At 38.7% G+C, this 14779-nt stretch overlaps 1 protein-coding gene across 1 annotated transcript in view; it reads left to right on the top strand.

Annotated features, from left to right (window-relative positions):
- BMP6 (bone morphogenetic protein 6) overlaps positions 1-14779 on the top strand; it is a 154023-nt gene that overhangs the window by 116021 nt on the left and 23223 nt on the right. The window contains exon 2 of the mRNA XM_035030819.1: positions 9196-9388. Within this exon, the coding sequence (XP_034886710.1) occupies positions 9196-9388 (193 nt within the window). The remainder of the gene's footprint in view (positions 1-9195; positions 9389-14779) is intronic.

Below are 14779 nucleotides of genomic sequence, written 5' to 3' on the forward strand. Positions count from 1 at the left end.
AAATAAGTTGGAGAAAGACAAATACCATATGATCTCTCTTCTATGTGGAATCTAAAGCAAAACAAAAAAACCCAAGCTCAGATACAGTGAACAGATTGGTGGTTGCAGGAGGCAGGGGTGGAGGGTGGGAGAAATGGGTGAACTGCTTTTTTTCCCCTTTTTTCTTTTCTTTTTATTTAAAAATTTTAAATGAATTTTTTAAAAAAATCAGAGGTATGGGAGACCATTCTTTTTATTTTTATTTTTTTATTATTATGTTAACCACCATACATTACATCATTGGTTTTTGATGTAGTGTTCCATGATTCATTGTTTGCCTATAACACCCAGTGCTCCATGCAGAACGTGCCCTCTTTAATGAGATACTAATGGGTATCATCACCAGGCTAACTCGTCCCCCACCCCCCTCCCCTCTAGAACCCTCAGTTTGTTTTTCAGAGTCCATAGTCTCTCATGGTTCGTCTCCCCTTCCGATTTCCCCCCCTTCATTGGGGTGGCTGGGTGATAGACATTGGGGAGGGTATGTGCTGTGGTGAGCGCTGTGAATTGTGCAAGACTGTTGAATCACAGATCTGTACCTCTGAAACAAATAATATATGTTAAAAAAAAAAAAAGGAGACCATTCTTTTTATGCTGTCCCATTTATGGTTGAAGATGTTAAATTTTTCTTGATAGTGAAAAAAATACATGTTGTATAGATTTTTACTAAATGTCTGATTGCTTCTTAATAGTAGTCCTTATAAGTGGGCAACAATGTGGTTATTTGATATTAATGGAACTCTGTCAAGGCTGCAATTATTCAGTTTAAGTCTTTCCTCATGACACATGTTTATTGACTTAAGTGCTTGAGTGTATTCTCCTATGTTAGCTGAAGTCTGCAAATTTTTCCACTGTAAGACATGTATATGGTTGTGGCTACTGAGCATCTTCCCAACCTAGAGTGATGGTAACATCTGTATTTCGGTATGAAAGTGGTTTTAAAACGTTTTAAAAAATAGAAAGTGACTTGGTTAACCCTTACTACTAACAATGATCTGTAGGCGCTTCATGTTGGTCCTACAGCTCTTTCTAAGGTATGTGCTGGGTCTAGTCTTAAAAAGTCATTTGAATTAAAAGGGTAGCTCAAAGGATTTCCTTTGCAGGGACAGAATAGTTCTGTGTCTGGATTGTGGTGGTGGTTATAGGAATCTATACATGTGATAAAATGTCACAGAATTATTATTATACACACACATACACACCAGCAAATGCATGTAAAAATTGGTGAGCTCAAAGTAGGGTCTGTAGTCTAGTTAAGGTATTATATCAACATCCATTTCCTGGTTTTGTTACTGTTACTCAGTTATGAAAGATGTTGCATGGGATCTCTCTACTGTTTTTTCATTCCTTTCAGCTATTTTTGCAACTACTTGTAAGTCTATCATTATTTAAAATAAAATGAAAGTTTAGAAAAAGTCAGTTTCGGGAAAAACTGGCATCCAGGAAAATAGATTCTTCTGGATATTTGTGATTTTAATAAAACATTAATAGAAATGAATATTTGGAAATAATTGGTGCACCGCAGAGGGTAAAGTGAGTTAGCTCATTGTGTTAAACAGGTGAGCTGGAGGGTCCAGCTTAGTGTCTCTATTACTATTTCAGTTTGAATGTTTACAACATAAAAATCAGAAAGCCACTGTTGTTACAAGCCTTGAAAGACCAGCCAGAACTGTCCTTGTTGCCTACAGTTTAATAAACTTGTGCCATAGCATAATAAATTGTTTACAGTAGTCAAGGGAATGGCAGGGATTTTTGTTACTATTGTTGTTTTGTTATCTGTTTTTTTTAGAAGACTCAAGTTTTTCAAGTTTGGTGTATGACTGTAAGTGGAAGCATGAAACATTTGGAAAATGTAGAATTTATTGTCAATGAATGTAATTTTGCCTTAACTAAGCCATGCCGAATTAACCACTGAGTGAGTCCAGTTAATGAGAAAGTAATGAATATGTGACTAAACATATTAAATAGGAAGATTGTTCTGTGCTTTTCCCACTCACTCTCCCCTCTTTCTTCTCTTTTATATTTTCACTTATAACAGGTTGTATCTTTATTTTTCTCTAGACAACTTTAGTTAAAATAGTTTAGACTTAGCAGGACACTATTCAGAAAACATATTAAAATATCAATATTACAGACCCTGTCTCCTTACTTGTAACAAGTCATAAAAAGTTCTTTGCTTTCAACATTTCAAAAAAGAAAAATATCAATATTACAATCAAATTAAGCAATAGTGAGAAAAAAATTTGACCTCCAGTAAGACAAATCAAGAAAAAGGGAATTCACAAATAACATTAGAATGAAAAAGCTGTAGTTAGAGCAGAGATTAAATAATAAGAGAATACTCTGAAAAATTTCATGGCAATAAATTGGATAAATTCTGCCCCAATTGACAAACCTCTAGAAAATGCATAATGACTTAAAAAGAAGTAGATAACTTGAGTAATTCTCTACATTGAAAGGAAAATGAATGAGTAATTAAAAATTTACCCCAAAGGAAAACACCAGGATTAGATGATTTTACAGATAAGTTTGCCAGACTTTGAAGGAAGAGATCATTTCCTCCAACTTATTCCAAGAGCGGGTATAACTTGAAATCGAACAACACTGTATGAGGTGAGTCCATCATCACCAGTGTTGCTTATGAACACAAATGCAAAAATTCCAAACCACAAATTCGAAAGGTAATGGAACAAATAATATGAGACCTTTAAGGTCAGTGTTATAGACTGTGTGTGTCCCCTAAAATTCATATGGATAAAACCCTAATCCCTAATGAGATGGTATTAGGAGGTAGGGTCTTGGGAGGTAATTAGGTCTAGATGAGGTCATGAGGGTGGACCCCCCATGATGGGATTACTGTCCTTACAGGAAGAGGAAGAGGCTGGAGCTCACACCATCTCTCTCTCATGCACGTACCAAGGAAGGCTAAGTGAGGAGCTAGCCAGGAAAAGGGCCCTCAGCAAGAACCCAACCATGCTGGCACCCTCATCTCAGACTTCTAGCCACCAGAACTGGGAGAAATAAGTGTTGTTTCAGCCCCCAGTCTATGGTATTTTTGTTATAGCAGCTCGAACTCACTGAGACAGTCAAGGAAGTAGTCTGCTATAAATTTTCTTATTAGTTTCAAAAATTTGGAATAGAGTTCTTCCTTTACTATTATTTAATCTTAGCAACACTGAACTGGACTCCAAGACTGAAAATGAACATCTTTGCCTTCTTGCTGATTTTAAAGAAAATGGTTTGATTGTGCCACTATTAAGAATGTTGTTAGCTGTAGGTTTGTTAGATGGACTCCTGATCAGATTAGTGGAGTTCTTTCTGTTTCTGGTTTGCTCATTTGGAAGAGACTTAGGAGACAGAACAACCAAGTATAGTGAGTGGATTCTGTTTGGCTAATGATTCCAATAAACCAAAAGCAGAAAGACAGTTTTTTTAGGTATTTGAGGAAATTTGATTATGGATTAGGTATTAGAGAACAACAATGAATCATTTTAACTTAGGTGTGGTCATGCATTGTGATCATGTAAGAAAGTCTGTTTTTAGTTTTTATATGGTAAAATATGCCTAATATAAAATTTCCCACTTTAGCCATTTTTAAGTGTACAGGTTCTGCAGCATTAAGTGCATTCACATTGTTGTGCAACCATCACCACTGTCCATCTCCAGAACGTTTTTATCTTCGCAAGCTGAGACTCTGTTCCCCATTGAACACGAACTCCTCAGCCCTCCCACCCCAGCCCCTGGAAACCATCCTCTACTTTCTGTCTCTATGAATTTGACTCCTCTAGGTACTGCATGTAAGTGCATATAATATTTGTCTTTTTCTGAGTGGCTTATTTCACTTTGCATAATGTCTTCAAGGTTTATCCATGTTGTAGTCTGTGTCAGAATTTCCTTCCTTTTTAAAGCTGACTAATATTCCATTGTATACATCTACCGCATTGTTTATCCATTCATCCATCAATGGACACTTGGGTGACTTCTACTTTTTGGCTACTAGGAATGCTGCTAGGAATATGGGTGTACAAGTATCTGTTCAAGTCCCTGTTTTCAATTGTTTCAGATACCCATGTATACTTAAAAGTGGGATTGCTGGATCATGAGGTGATTCTGTGTTTGAGGAATTGCCAAACTGTTTTCTACAGCAGCTGCACCATTTCACGTCCCCACCATCAACGTGCAAGTGTTCTACTTTCTCCACATCCTTGCCACCGCTTATTGAGAAAGTGTCCGTGTTTGTCATGGATTTATATGAAGTAGAGCTGAAGAAGAAGAATTACTAGTCACTCATTGCCTACAGAGCAGCCATGCCCATCCATGGCACTGCAGGTCCCCACCAGCTGACAGGCAGTATGGCCATCAGCTTGGGCTGCCTTTGTTCTTAGCTGTGACTGTACCTGTATGCGCCATGTGTGCCTATAAAATTTCCACTATGTCCCTGAAAGACTTTAAGGGAGAAAAAGGACAACACTCTGATTTAGTGATATGTACATATGTAATAAAACTGTTAGTTTTTAAAAGGCAAGAAAATGCTAGACATTATTCATGATTCTCGATACTTCTTGGGCAGGAGTGGGGGATGGCACCATAGTCTTGGTCAATGTTCTGCTCATGTTCTGGTTTTTAAGTTGGGTGTTGGTTTCCTTAGTTCCTTATTATGATACCTCATTACCTCCATAAATTGCATATGTATATCCTTTTGTATATTTAGTATGACATAACTTACATTTTTAAGCCTCAACTACTAACTTTTATTCATTAGGGCTGTGGTTCCTACTTGTTGGTCAAAGGTCCAGTGCTGGTCTGAAATTTCAGCTGGTATAGTCTAAGGCAGAAAGAGAGAATAGAGTGAGTTTTATAAAGCTAAATTTATTCAATTTCAAGGATTGTATATGTTCTTCAGTTATATCTTCTCTATTTTATTTGGTGTTAAGAAAAACTTCAGAAATGATCATAGAGTTAAAAGGATGCAGTTTGTTGTCTGTTTTATTGTCTTTACAAATGGCAAACAGAAAAAGTAGATGACCTTGTATAAGGTCATTACCATTGAAAAATATTTTCGCTGGTCCTTGAAATGAAAAATTCTAGGAATTATTGCCTCAGAGAACACAGAACTGTATTCATTAGCCAAACACCAAGGCTGATGACACTCAGTGTAGTGATTTTACTTACTACCTTTTACACAGAATGCATCTCTTCAACTTAAACAGGTAATTTAGAGGAACCATTGATCGGCCCTATCTAAAGACTCCTGAATAAATCTGAATTACTCAGCAGAGACATACTCTAAGTCTGTAGAGCTAGATTCTCAAATATCAGCTGATGATGATCACAGCTAACATTTGAGTTAAATACTCTACCATTGACTATTTTGTAGAGATTGTCCCACTTAATCCCAAGAAATTTGATTATTGCCATTTAACTGATAATTGAAACTTTGGCTAATGTCTTGCTTGGCATCACATAAGTCAGAAAAAGGGAGCTAGAATTCAGAACCAGTTTGGCAGTATGACACTTCACCAACACTCATAGCTATTACTTAATTGGATACCGCGTGTGGTACCACCCGTGAAAAGCTAAAATGCTAAGGGCTGCAAAATAGGTCCTGAGTGCTGAATTCAGAACTCAGCCTGGTCCCTTTCAGTACCTCTCATATTTTGAATTGTCTGATATTTAAATAGTCCAGAATCCTAGAGCTTGAAGGCAGGGGATGCAAAGCTCACTGGAAACATTACAGTTTTACCACCCAGGTCTTCAAATGCACATGTAAAAAGACACATTCAAAAAGACACACAAGAAGCCTCAGTTGGAGGCAAAAGACACACAAGAATCAAATGCACTGCATTTCTTTCTTGTGTCCCTATGAGACATCAGCAAATACATTATGTAAATTCAGTTGGAGGCAAAAGACTAGGGGAGAAAAGAGTTCCAGGCAAACTCCAGTGCCTGGTGGCTGAGGTATCGTGGGAAGAGGGAAGAAGATGGTATAATTTCCAGCCAAGAGGCATAAAGAGAGGTTCAGAAGACAGTGGAGTGAAGTTTTTGAGTGAGAGAGCTTAAAACGAGGTGGGGGGCAATCAGATTCCTGAATCTCCTCAGAGAAAAAGGAAAGGCAAAAGAAAATTCGGAGTGCTTCGAGATAATGTTGTCTCAGTAAAGGGAAATAGGAAAATGCTCATATAAGGCAATGTGTTCTAATTTATATTGTAGTGAAGTAAAGGCTTTGAACTATGCTCCTGTTTTCTCATTTTTAGATTCTTTATCTCTTCACATTTGTCTGTGAGCATTTGCCAGGACTCCTCCTCAGTCATACATACTGCCTCCCAGCATTTCAAAATCCTTAAGAATTGTATGTGGTTTCTCCCCTTCCTAGCAAGGTCAGACTTCCCCTTCTCTTTCTCTCACCCTTTCCTGTCCTCCCTTTTCTTCTTGTGTCAGTTGCCTCTTACTGTGTAACAAATCACTCCAAATCACAGTGGCTTAAAACAATGGGCTGTCATCTCCCACAGTCTTGGGAAATGACCATGTTCAACTGGGTGATTCTTATGCAAGGTCTCTCCTGCAGTTGCAGTCAGATGCTGGCTGGGGTTGGGGTCCCCCAGCATCTCCACTGAGTTGGGCATCTAAGATGGCATCTTTATAACAGGTGTGGTGCCTCAGCTGAAGGGGTTGGAGGCTGACTGGGCTCTTCCCTCTCTCCCTCCGTCTGTGTCTTCATGTACCATACAGCCTCACTTCTGGTTAGCTTGGGCTTCCTTACAGCATGGAGGTTCAGAGTAGTTGGACTTCTTACATGGTAACCATCTTTCCCCCAGATAAGCATTCCAAGCAACCTAAGTGGAAGGAAGTTCAAAGCTTGGAAGTCACTCAGCACTACTGTTGCTGCATTTGATTGGTGCAGAGAAGGTCACAGAGCCCACCCCAGGGGAGGGGGGACCACCCAATGGTATGAATACAGGGAGGTGTGGGGATGATGCACTTCTCCAAACTAGCTACCACATTTCTGATTTATTGAAATCTCTGTTTACTCCTTATGACCAAAATGTCTTAAGTTACTGTCTTATATCTTGTATCCCATCCATGATTTATGATTTCTTTTTTCTAGTTGTTTATATTAATAACAATTGAAAGACTTCTTTGAGGAATTCTTATGCATTCTTTCAAGTGTATCTTAATATATTTTTACTTATTGCTATTAAAATTTAAGCACCCAAAAGGCCCTATAAAAAAAAAGCTATGTGACTGCTTTTCGTTGTTTTGTTTTGTTGGGTTTTTGTTGTTGTTGTTGTTTTTTACAAAGTCCCTTTGGGAAATCAGATTTGATTCACTTTTTAACCACTGATGATAACATATCACACTTAAAAGGCAGATCAGTTTTAGGGAAAAGCAATACACCCTCATGTATGGGTGTCCTTTGGTGAACTCACCAACAAGATTGCTTTTCATGCTTAGCCACTAATTAGAAAACCTGTTCTCTTGTTGGGACTGAACCATGGCTTCCTTTCTGGTTAGATATTTTTTTTAATTTTTAAAATATATATGTATTTAATATATATGATAAATATATATATAATTTAATAAATATGTAAATATATATTTGTATATATATTTTAAAATATATATATATATTTTTACTTATATCAAGCTCTTACACAAGCCAAAGCTTTTTTTTTTTTTTTACAACCCTCCCGCCAAAAAGAGATAACTTGAATCTAAAAGATTTAGCATAGTCCCACGGCAGTTTCAGAAGCTCTATTTAAAACCTCCTACCTATAGATGGCTTAGCTTTCCTTAGCTTCCACAAATACCATTGAGGCCTTAGGTTCTTATAAAGAGTTATTGGCTTTTTTTTTTTTTTTAAAGAAGCTAAATCTCCAAAGCTTCTGGTGATTATGGAGAACAACATATGTGGGAGAAAATGGGCAGTTGGAGGTGGCCAATAATTTGAATTTTTTTCCCCCTACCCACAGCCGTGGGAACACTCTGCCATAAAGGATTAATTTGCTCATGAGACTTCACTGCGGTTGCCATTAAGAAAAAAACTAGCGGAAACAGTAGGGTAGAAACGTTTCCAAACCCTGGAGAAAAGAGTCAAGAATTTATGGTGGGAAGCAGAGCAGTCCTTTTTCTCTTTTACAACGTTTATGAGTTAAGCATCTGAGGTTGATACTATGTGTCTCACACAGGACTTTACATAGAAAACTGGAAGCTGACTCTGAGAAATGATCATCAGTGGTTGTAGTTTTCTATAGTTTCTCTTGGTGCAGGGGAAAGATTTCATTTAAAAAAAAAAAAAGATTTCAGACTCCATTCTTTCCCAGTTTTTAGAAAAGCATTAGAAAAAATAGCAAGGTATATTGTTGGTCATTCGCTTCCACGTGTCTATCCTTACACTTGGGTTCCGCATGCAGACTGAGTGGAGGGGCCCTGGCCTCAGAGGCCGGCAGCCCTCCCTTTGTTCCGGGAGATGGGAGGGCAGTGCACCTGGGTTAGAACGGCATTTTCTCTGAAGCTTTACCCTAAACCCCTCCACAAAACTTTCTACGGAACAACAGGCAAAATGCGAGGACCCTTGGATCTTTCAGGCTGAGGCCGAATGCACTGCTCACCCCACTCCCACCCTGAGGACCCCTCCCAGAGCTCGCCTCAGGGCTACCCTGGGTCATGCCAACTGCTTGATGGGGGGAGATGACCAGACCAGAGGGGGCCAGGCAGCAGTAAGGAAAGGGGGCCGGGAAGGGGTGGCCGGGGCCAGGATCACCAGGGACGTTCTTACTCATCGTTTTCCTCATTCTCACAACTTCCTTGGGAAGCCCTGTTAATTCCTGCCTTTGTAGGTGAGGAAAACTGAAGCCAAGAGTTTAGGTAACTCGCTTTCATGCCACTTACTTCAACCAAGTACGTAAGGTATTTAAACCAAATAAAAATCTAAGAATTTTATTTAATCCTTGGGTAAAATGAGCGATTTTAATCTCAGCCCATCTGACAGCACAGCCATCGTTGGTTCTTGCCACCCCGCCGCCCCCAATCCCTCTCCTAAGCCAATGGTAACCGGTAATCCATTTATGAATGAAAACGGGGCAGCTTTCTTGAGGTGAGCCTGTGGCACTTAGTCAAGTAACAATAGTTGTCACTCTCTCTTGTTTAATCTTATAGTGGAGTACGAGAAGGAGTTCTCCCCTGGCCAGCGACACCACAAAGAGTTCAAGTTCAACTTATCCCAGATTCCTGAGGGTGAGGCGGTGACGGCTGCAGAATTCCGAATCTACAAGGACTGTGTTGTGGGGAGTTTTAAAAACCAAACTTTTCTTATCAGCATTTATCAAGTCTTGCAGGAGCATCAGCACAGGTATGAAGGCTCAAGGAATCCCAACGGGTGGGGCTGGCCCCCATTTCTCACCCTGCCATCATCTAACCCCGAGTATGTCTGTGGAAGGTGATTTGGAGTTCAGGGGAAGGACATGAGCATGATGAGGGACGTGTTCTGAATGGTAGTGTTTAGCCAGCAAGACAATTTTTTGTTATTAAAATGAAGATTTTCCAAATAGTTTTCTTTTCCTGAGCAAGCCAATGGACACTATTAACTAAGCATCCTTTGTGATCGGAGAATATATACCTTATTGGGGATAAAACATTTCCCACCGTTGCTCAGTGCCTACTTTGAATAATGGGTTAGGGTGGCGAAAATAAATTCATACATGGAAGTCATGTAAGGGTGCTTACAAATGATACTAATTCAAGTTAGTGGAAAGCTGTGTTTGCATATAATATATACAAATATATGATATAGTATATCTGAGTGTGTGTATGTGTGTGTGTCTCGAATGTATCTCTTCTCATTTGGATACAAGGGAATAATAGACTACCCCCCAGCCCACGTCTGTAATATTTTTGTTTTTTGAAAATGAGGCCAGACTTTTTTTACAAAAGAACTTCAACAGAGTATGCTCTTGGGGCTGTCCATCAGTGAAGAAGAACTTCCATGGAGGGATTTCTGGAGGATTAGAAGGGTCAAGGGAAGAAATACTGCAACAGCTAGTTCAATCCTGTAGCACACAGAAAGCAAGCCAGCGACCTTGACTTGTGCTTAGTATTTGGGGGTCAGTCAGTTCAGTAGTCAGGTGAGAATGGTGGGCCTGATGCAGAGATGAGCACCACTGCATACTCAGTGCACTTAATGTATAAACACAGCATGTGGTGGGACAGCCTGGCAATTACATGGGAAATAGGCAGATAACAATCAAAGGAAGAGAGTACAGAGAGGGAGGGAACCCCACATTTACAAACTCTGCAAGGGATTTGTCAGCTTTCATTTCATACACCAAGTCAAGATTCTTGCTTTTGGTCTTGGAAGTCTATTGATTTCCCAAGGATGTCCAAAGGTTTAGGAATGACTTTGGTTTCTCCTGGACTTACAGATTTGTGCGTAAAGCTCTGCCACAAATATGCACACTAAAATAATAACGAACATTAACTTGCCCCATAAAAGGCTTATTTTGAGTGCATTGCCAACATTTGGCCCTTGTGCATATTCCAGTGTGTAATGAGGGAAACAAAGAAGAAGGAGACACATGCCAGGCTTTGGGGACACGTCACGGTGTTGAATATATGCACTGATGGTTGTATGTGAGTTCTTAGTAGGGATAGTTATAAATAAAATATAGCCACTGTGGTATCTATAACAGACCAACATTTCAGAATGAAGGGAAGGTTTTCTGATGTCTGATTTTTACCCCTAAGTAAAAGTATAATCAGTGACTTAACCGTTAAGGGCCTCTTTTGGAATAATAAATTATTCGCTGGTAGATTTTTGTCTTTTCATATTTCAGAGAGAATTGTTACTCAGTGTTGATTCCTTGGGCCTGCTTTAGCCATTGATTTTCAATCTGCCTAATTATCTGTCCACTGCATTTATCTGGTGGAAATAACCTACTAGTACCTTTCTGGCTCAGACATTTGTTTGGAATATATGGTTTTCTCTGTTCTGCAGAAAAGGCTTTATAGTGAAAACACCAGATTGGGATTTCTGTAACTATGGGATTTTTCAAAATTATTATTATTTAAAAAATAGAGCTAGCAGACCATTTGTAAGGTTTATATTGAACTCCAGCCAAAGATGAACAGCTGCCTTGTGCTTAAAATGGTGGTGTCATACTTCCTCGAGGCCAGCAGTGAGTTTGGAAAACAAAATCCCAAACAGTCCCAACCTTTGATGACTCTGTCAAAGCAAACTTGTAATTTCTCTGCCTTCTAGGATAGGAGTATTTGGCGATTGGGTGTGTTTAACTTCTGTGCATAGGGAAGGGGGAATACGGGGAGGATTGGGAGAACTTCATGCTTTTGAAGGGCTCCAGGTTGGCCAACAGGAGATTTTCTTTTCTTATCGGTGGGCCAGGAGCCCAGGCCTCCTGCTGTCTCCTGATGTTCTTCCAGAGGCCTCCAGATTTAACTGCAGGACTCCTTCTGGGGAAGGTTTGATCTCCCCATCTGTACCGTCTTGGGGTGTCCTGGCTAAAAATGATCCTCCAGGCTTGTGAAGAAACGTATTTGTCTAATCTGTGTGTAAGTGAAATTTGTAGTATTTGATGGATTAACTTAATATAACAAATGTTTGTTTTGCAAAAATAGTTGGCCTCCTTGAAAAAGAAAAATACAAAAAGGCAGGTTTTTCAATGCTGAGTCATACCTCAGCGAAGGCAGAAGAAGTTATGTGTTGGGCCTCTTGATATAAAAGGCAGCTAAGAAGCCTAACCCAGGGCATGGTCAGAAAAGATTCTTGGATGATAGGCCATTGCTGTGAATTCTGCAGAAACATATTCCTCTTACCGATAAGAAATCACTGGACCAGGTAAGTTCAAAAAAGTGACTACCTGAATAGATGGTGCTTTGAATAAGAACAGGGAAACATTTGATACTTTATTCAAAACCTGAGAATAAGCCCTGAGATAGAATCTAAGACCTGAAAAGATCTGGAGCACCCCAGTAGAGCAGAGTTGGATCAGTAACCCAACAGCGTGTACAGTTAAATCAGAGTAGCAGGGGTGTTAATATCTGGTGTTATAAATCATTATGTTTTTATGATGACACTGGTAAAAATTGGCATTTGCATAGCACTTAGAGTTTGGAAAGAGTCTTCTCACCTCTTCCCTTGCTAGGATTTAACCACTGACGCCATCAGATAAGCAGGGCAGGCATGTTACCTTTTAGAGAATGAAACATGGCACATATGAATTTTGCCAAGTCCAAATTAGGCCTGCATTGTTGTCTGCTGTTTCCCAAAAGTCACCCCGGTGACATGGGGTCAGTCCCAAGATAAAGGTGGAGTGCGAGAAAGAGGTAAGCAATCCCCTGAGGGCATGTCTCTCATCTCCATCTGCTTAGCTGCGATGCAGACACCCTGAGGATGCTTCTGTGTGGCTGTCCAACGAGATGGCTCTTAGCTGTGATGCAGACATCCCAAGGATGCTTCTGTGTGGATGTCCAGTGAGATGGCTCTGTTGGGGGTGCAGATGTGTCAGTTAGAATTCAGGCCCTGGTTCTTTGACTTACCAGGCTTTTCTATTGTTGATCTATTGAGCAACCGAACCATTCACCTGTTAGCAACTTTTCTAGAGGAAGGGTGTGGACGAAAAAAAAGACTAGAATAAATTTTATATGAAAGTATTTGTACTTATTCTGAGTGTTATCTGTTTGTCCATTGACTTTACCACGTTCTCCCACAATTCATACACACTAAGCTGTCTTCGTGCTTGAAGTGTAAAGGCTGCTCTGAATACCTTTGACCTATATTTATGGTGGTAGCATGTTGCTTTTCGGAACATGTACTCATGATCTTTACTTTTATAGCACCTTTCAGATTAATAGTGCAATTTTGAGGCCTTTCAAGAATACCATTTTCATCTACACTTCTTATTTGGTTAAAGACACTCTTTTACTGTTCTTAATTGAATTTTGTATAATTAGAAGTCAAAGTCAAACAGCACCTCTTGAAAGCCAGCCAGAAATGTTTTCAGTGTCTGAAAGATGGCCCTATTTGGTACATGAATTAGCCCACTTGCTCCTGCTAGTTTTGAAATTCCATGTTCTACTCTACGTTTTGGCATTTGCATTGCTGGCGGTGATGGTCTGTCTTCCGTGTATATGATAACTTTTCTGTGTTCTATCATGGTGCAGTCTGTGGAAGACATGTAGAGCGAGAATTAATTCCCAAATTTAAAATTCAGTTCCTCCTGGTGTAAGCAATATCACAACCTACTCCTCTGTTTCAAAACAGGCAAAGTTTTCTTTTCTCGCTTTCTTTCTCTTTTTCTTTTTTTAGTTCACATGTTTTATCTTAACTTCATTATCCTTAGGATGTGAAGAAATGCATCTTTGAATCAAGGGAACAGGGCAATGCTGCATTAGAGATGGATTTTGAAACTGAAAGATTTCTTTAGGTCACCCAGAAGCCATCTAGTAGAGTCCCTGGGAACAATCCCAGACTGAATTATTGCTTAAGCTAAATTTTTGACAAAGTTCACCATTTCTGACCTATTTTACAGATAGAATGTAATTGTTTCAGGAGAGAACATAACTGTCAAAGGGCAAAAACACATTTTTCCAGAATTTTTCTTTTGATCATGTTCCTCTGAACCATTCACAGAGATAGAGAACACAGGAATAAGTGAGGGAAGGGGAATGAGAATGAGTTCAGGTTTGGACATGTTTGAGACAGGAGTGGTTGCCCAAGAGGCAGTGAGATATGAAGCTTTTTATTCCAGCAGAATGAGCTAACTAGAGTAGTAGATATTTGAGATCCTAAGTGAACTAGTGAAGTAGACTAAATAGCCTAGTTGTGTAAGAATAGAAATACATAATTGACCTAGTATCATTTATATTGAAAATACTATCCTTTTTCCATGCACTTCAGTGGCATCTTTGTCATAAATCAGGTGACCATGTATGTGTGGGTCTGGTTCTAAGACCTGTATTCTGTTCCATTGGTTGACTTTTTCTTGTACCAATCTTAGACTCTTCATTCTCTTGGTTTTATAAGAAGGCTTGATAACTGGTGTATAAATTTTGAGACTTTCTTGCATTCCCACATAAACTGTAAAATCAGCATTTTAATTTCTGCAAAGAAATTTGCTGGGCTTCTGATTGGAATTGCATTAAATCTAGAGAGCAATTTGGGAAGAATTGACTCTTACTAATATAGAATGTTCCAATCTAAGACTGTGGCATTTATTTAGGCTTTCTTTCACTTTTCTCAATAATATTTTATAATTTTTTGTGTCTTTAATATTTTAACTTATAGATCATTAGAATTATTTTTTTATAGAGCATTAGAATATTCCAGGTTTTGAAGGTTTTTTATGCTATTGTAAATAGTATTTTTAGCTTTTAAAAATTTCGGTGTCTAATTGTTTTTGCTCACATATAGAAATACAATTGATTTTTGTATATTGCTCTTATATCCAGCAACCTTGCAAATTCGCATAGTCATTCTAACAAATTTTTGTACAAAATTTTGGAATTTCTATAAATATCATGTCATCTATAAGTATCAGTTTTATTTCTTCTTTTATAATTATTATATTTCTTCTTCCTCTATTTTTGTTTTATTGTGCTGACTGGACATCCAGTACAATTTTGAATTTGATTCAAAATTTTGTCTCAGATTAGAAATCCATATCAGATTTTGAATCTAATAGGAGAAAGATTTAATATTTTCACATTAAGGATGTTTGCTAAAAATGTT

The sequence above is a fragment of the Mirounga leonina genome, unplaced genomic scaffold (assembly GCF_011800145.1).
Source record: "Mirounga leonina isolate KUSES-001 unplaced genomic scaffold, KU_Mleo_1.0 Mir_366, whole genome shotgun sequence".
Taxonomy (NCBI): domain Eukaryota; kingdom Metazoa; phylum Chordata; class Mammalia; order Carnivora; family Phocidae; genus Mirounga; species Mirounga leonina.